Source organism: Acartia tonsa, chromosome 15 (genome assembly GCF_053477335.1).
Source record: "Acartia tonsa isolate MP-2025a chromosome 15, ASM5347733v1, whole genome shotgun sequence".
Classification (NCBI taxonomy): Eukaryota; Metazoa; Arthropoda; class Copepoda; order Calanoida; family Acartiidae; genus Acartia; species Acartia tonsa.
In genome coordinates this window covers 16,004,005-16,009,412 of record NC_137274.1, presented here as the reverse complement: position 1 = coordinate 16,009,412, position 5,408 = coordinate 16,004,005, and the positions used below count along the sequence as shown (strand labels likewise).

Genomic DNA, 5,408 nt, shown 5'->3' with positions numbered 1-5,408 from the left:
AGTTGCTTCGCTTATAATATTGTACTTTGATGTCCCAGGAATCAGTATACAAAAAATCAGATCGATCGGATAATTAAATCATATAAAAATTTGTTAAAAAAGTAAAAAAAAACAACATGTTTAAAATGAATGTACAGACATTTTGGTAATGATTATAGAGTTGCTACGCTTTCCAAATCGTACCTAACTACTACAGGAATCACCGTGCAAAGTTTGAAATTGATAGGACAATTCTAACATGCCTAAATTAACGGAAAAAGCTATCCATTATGGACGGACGGACATACGGACAGACCGACCCTAATTATAGAAAAGCTTGGCTTTTAAAAATTCATGGAGGTCGGACTACTTTTCAGGACGTTTTTGTGCTATTTTTGTATCTTTCACAATTCCCCCATTGTTTGGTCCACTTTACAAAATTTTTTTAGATACGGGTATCAAAATCAAATTTTGGATACAGTCCCTTTCGTGACAATGCCTCTTAAGGGGCGTTTTGTCGTATTTTCACAGTAGCCTTTCCCCTGTTTATAGCCACTGCGGGGCCAATAGCCTAACCTTGCGAGGAAATAACCTAATCTAATTTAAGCTTTAATAATCTATTAAAAGCTACTGTGAAAATACGACAAAATGCCCCTTAAGAGGCGTTGCCACAAAAGAGACTATACCCTGAAGTCTAGCATATTTCTAAGAGATTTTTATATCTGTAGATGAAAGGACAAGTATTTTTTTTATTTTAACATAGTTCTTTATATCTTTGTTTTTTATGGTACGAAATTTTTGTAGTTGATTATAATATCAAAAAAATAAAATTTCTCATTGTTCCGAGCATCCAGTTTTTAATTTACTTGACTGTCATCACACAACACATATGAAAAAGGATTTGTGACTTTTTCTTCCTAAAAATATATTTATTTCAACAAATGCTCTTGAAATCTTCTTGTCTGTATTCTTATTCATGATTTTTTGTGCTTTGCTCTTACAGATGTTGTCATGCTTAATGTCATACACTAAAGAAATATTTAAAATCAGTTTTACATATTAGGTAAATTTTTAGTAATTTATTTCAAAATGATTGTTTTATCTCCCCCACCCCCCTAATTTTTTTAATGGGGTTATTCATCCTTCCTGCTGAGATTTTATAACATCCCCCTCCACCCATAATAAAAATTTTGTGTGGGGGAGGGGGAGGGGAAGGTTAAATTATCTTCTGTATTTTTTTGAAGATGCTTATAAACTTATAAACTATATTAGGAACTTGCTGCAAAGTTCAAAACTCCAGAACAAGCTTCAATCCAAAATACAGGTAACATTAGAGATATAATGGATGTATATCATCACCTATGATGAAAACCAAAATACAAAATCTCTTGATTAGAAATATTTGTTGAAAAGTTTAGATACTGCAATCAACATTTATATTTACAGTAAAGTTGCCAACCAACCCCCCCCCCCTCCCTCCTCCCATCTGGGCGATTTCATAAATATAGCATTGTGGAGCCAGTAGCCGTGGAACCGCCATATTTGCCTTAAATGACAGATTTAGAATAAAATCTTTTTATGAAACATGTTTATCTATAAGTTTAGAACATAATTAAGGCAAAAAAATTTCTTTAGTGTTACTTTTTTCACCTTATATAGGAAAAAAGCAGTTTCTCACAATTTATTTATCTATAATACAAAGTAGCTTGATGTCTGTCCGTCTGTCCGTCTGTCTGTCCGTCTGTCTGTCTGTCCCTTAAGATCTCAGTAACCACTGAACCGATCGGATTCTACTCTTCAGGGAATATACCTACTGGTCCTGTGGAGGTTTTAGGCTATTTTCTTGGGGGGTGGGACACCCCTAACCCCCCAAAAAATAAAAAAAATCCAACCCCCAAAATTTTTTTTTACATTTTTTTGTAAAATCTCAGTAACTGCTGCATGATCAAATTGGGCTCTACCCTTCTAGGAATATACCTACTGGTCCTCTGGTGGTTTTAAGCTATTTTCTTGGGGGGTGGGACACCCCAACCCCCCCAAAAATAAAAAAATCCCCACTTCCCAATTTTTTTTTTAAATTTTTTTAAAACAAAAACCAGTAATTGGGGTGGGGGAACCCCACTGCAACATGGGGTGAAGCCCCCATGAATCCCCCCCCCCCCAAAAAAAAAATCTAAATATTTTTTTTTGAATTTTAATTTTTGTGTATGTGAACAACTTAGGTCTAATTTTTACGAATTGAAATTTTTGTGTATACGGCAAACAACCTGGGTTTAATTTGTACAAATTAAAATTTTTGTGCATAAAGCGCACAACCTGGGTTTAATTTTACCACAGAGTAATTAAACAAAGAATATTTTTTTGAATATTTCTATTAAGGAGGGTTGACTTCCCAAAACTATATAGGGCAAAGCCCCTAGAGGCTAGGGGCGAAGCCGCTAGTGATAAAAAAAGTTATAGGTATATGTTTTTTTTAAGTAAACACAATAATTAGCATAAAATATATTATCCTAAATGTAAAAATCAGATATAGAATCATTTTTATTGTCAATATAGTGCAAAAAGTAACCAAGACATTTTTTCATAGTATGAAAATCTAAAGAAAATAGTTCTTTTTTCTTTTGATATACATATCAGATAAATGTATATAAAATTAGTGATCAAAAACTATAAAACATGTTATAAGTTTTTTCAACACTGTCATTGATTAAATTGCACTTTTAGGTTTAAGAATTGCCAAAGTAGTGCATAAAAACTCTTTTTATGTAGTAATTAAACAAAATAAATGCCAAAACAACAACTACAAAATGGCCTACTGCATTACAAAAAACGCCTTATTGTTGATTTGAATTTATTTTGTTTAATAACTTTTAAAAAAAGAGTTTTTATGTGCAACTTTGGTAATGAGTAAACCTAAAAGTGCATTTTAATCAATGATAGGGTTGAAAAAAGTTATAACTTGTTTTATAGTTTTTGATCACTAATTTTTTAAACATTTATCTGATATGTATATCAAAAGCAAAAAGAACTATTTTCTTTAGATTTTCAAACTTTGCAAAAATGTCTTGGTTACTTTTTGCTCTATATTCGCTCTAAAAAGGAGTCTATATCTGATTTTTACATTTAGGATGATAGATTTTATGCCAATTATTGTGTTTACATCAAGAAAAAACATTATTTTTATTCCTATATTATATTATTATATAATATTTAGAGCAAACAAGGGGTCTATGGCTGCCGAGTATACTGCTAGTCTCAAGAAAATTTATACATTCTCTACTGCACAGGGTTTTTGGTAAGTATTTGTTAAGCATTGCAACATAATAAATTTTTGGGCAAAATAAAAATATTCGAAGACAAATAAGTTAGGTTATTTGATTTTGAAGTCAAAAGAAAAACCGAGAGTTTTATTCATTCTCATATTTTTTTATTTTTTTGGTTGAATGTTGATTTTTAATATTTTTTTTTCAATCAGTATACTGAGCGTCTATAGTATAATAATTGTCCTTTACAAGGATATTTTACATGGGCTTTATAATAGTTTAATGAAAAAAAGATTGGTCTGTATTACTAATTTTTAAAACTAAATCGACCAGACAAAGGGGGATTATTATACATACTAGCATTTTAGTTTATTCTAAATTAGACTTTTCTTTACTTTAGGTCTGTGTTTAATCATATCCCCGCATGTCATGATCTTCCAATCAGAAGTTATTATCACCTGATGAGGGAGGAGAGACAGCCCCTGTGGGAGGACCCCGTCATCTCCAAGGGTGGCACCTGGAGGCTCAAGTGCTACAAGAAGGACACTGTAAGTTAGATGTTTGTCATTATGAATAGGGTGATGTTGGCGAATTTTTGACAAGCTGAGTAATTTTCGCCGGGGACAAATAACGATGTAGGCCTCCTGTAAATTGTTGGAGAACATAATAGACAAGGAAAAATTTTAATATTTTAGATCAACGTTATACATACCTACCCTTTGGATCTTTTTCTTTTTTTTTGCATTAATCTGCCAAAATTAAGCGCTTTTCACATGATTTTCATCAAGTTGTTGTTAAAACAAATAGTCATTCTATGTGTTATCAACGAATCCAAATAAAAGAAATAGATACGTTTTACAGAAAAAATCACCCTGTTGCATTTTTAGGTTCGTGTCTGGAAGGAGCTTCTATTGGCCGCCATTGGAGAACAATTTGACTCCTCCCTGGCCCCTGGAGACAATATTGCGGGGCTCTCTGTTTCCCCTCGCCCCAGGGATGATCTTATACAGGTCTGATAAACTATTAGGGTTCTTTATACCCCTGAAAAAATTTGAATTGCTAACAATTGTATAGTATAAAAACATAAAATAAAACACTTTGGGTCAAGGGGGGGGGGGGAAGTTTTGACACATTTGCGTAAAAATATTTGGCGAAGAATATTGGTCTAGTTATTTGAGACATCTTTCCACAGATAATAAAATGAAAATTTGTAAGATTATTTCCAATTATGATTTTATTTTATTATTCATAGAATATGATTAATATAGCCAAAAAATAAATTGCGAGCATATTGGTCTAGAATTTGAGACATCTTTCCGCGGATACTAAAATGAAAATTTATAAGATTAATTCCAATTATGATTTTATTTCATTATTTATAGAAAATTGTCTACATAAATTTTAGTATTGCTTAGAACCGGTTCTAATCCACCGGATAAATTTTAAAGCTATACTTAAGTAAATGTCAAATTGACATTAATTCCAAAAAATGACAATTAAACTTGTATGTATTCTTAAAAATCTTTTTATTCAATTTTAGGATGGGTTAAGTGCGGCCATTATGGAATCCCTAAACAACGCTGCCACAGCCTTATCAAAAACCACCGAAGCTGGCAATTTTGTTGGCCTACCACAACCCACCATGTTGACATCACAACCACAACAAATGGACACAGGTATGGAAGAAGCTTGTATAGTACCTAGTGCACAAACTTCATTAATATTCCGTTGTTCCTCCATAACATCATATGCATTCTATTTCAAGTATATTTCTTAGATTAAGACACCGTTCATTTGTTAATGTTATTTAATTGTTATTTATTCCGTGTCCCATGAAAAAATTGTGTTTAACTTACAGGTTCCACGATGCCCTGATCGATGTGTTGCGCCAGAGGTACAGAGACCATTGGTTCCCTGAGAAGCCAGTTAGGGATCCAGTTTCAGGTTAGGTCAGTTATAAACCTTCCTGAGGAGGGGGGGGGTGTCTAAACATTTGAATTTAATTTAGCTAACAGCATATTTTTTACTAGTTAATTTGTTAAACTTTATTTGTATGGCATATGTTTGAAAGAATTTCAATTTTGTACCACGTAGTTTTGAAAATATTAAAACTTAAAAATCTTCTTTTCATAATATGCAATTTAAAAAGACGATTTTCAAGTCTTG

General features: G+C 32.3%; 1 protein-coding gene across 1 annotated transcript; it reads left to right on the top strand.

Annotated features, from left to right (window-relative positions):
- The first annotated feature begins 3,182 nt into the window (after window positions 1-3,182).
- On the top strand, window positions 3,183-5,186 carry LOC145307092 (eukaryotic translation initiation factor 4E type 3-A-like). Its single transcript, XM_080149427.1, has 5 exons — window positions 3,183-3,274; window positions 3,643-3,790; window positions 4,130-4,252; window positions 4,783-4,918; window positions 5,101-5,186. The coding sequence occupies exons 1-5, from the start codon at window positions 3,210-3,212 to the stop codon at window positions 5,115-5,117; spliced, it is 489 nt and encodes a 162-aa protein (XP_080005553.1). The 5' UTR covers window positions 3,183-3,209; the 3' UTR covers window positions 5,118-5,186.
- Window positions 5,187-5,408: the final 222 nt, after the last annotated feature.

What these genes read in the sequence shown, in the direction of transcription:
- LOC145307092 (XM_080149427.1), top strand. Translation starts at nt 3,210, where the DNA reads ATGGCTGCCGAGTATACTGCTAGTCTCAAGAAAATTTATACATTCTCT. An exon ending in TCTACTGCACAGGGTTTTTG is followed by an intron (nt 3,275 to 3,642) that starts GTAAGTATTTGT and finishes TCTTTACTTTAG; the next exon opens with GTCTGTGTTTAATCATATCC. An exon ending in AGTGCTACAAGAAGGACACT is followed by an intron (nt 3,791 to 4,129) that starts GTAAGTTAGATG and finishes TTGCATTTTTAG; the next exon opens with GTTCGTGTCTGGAAGGAGCT.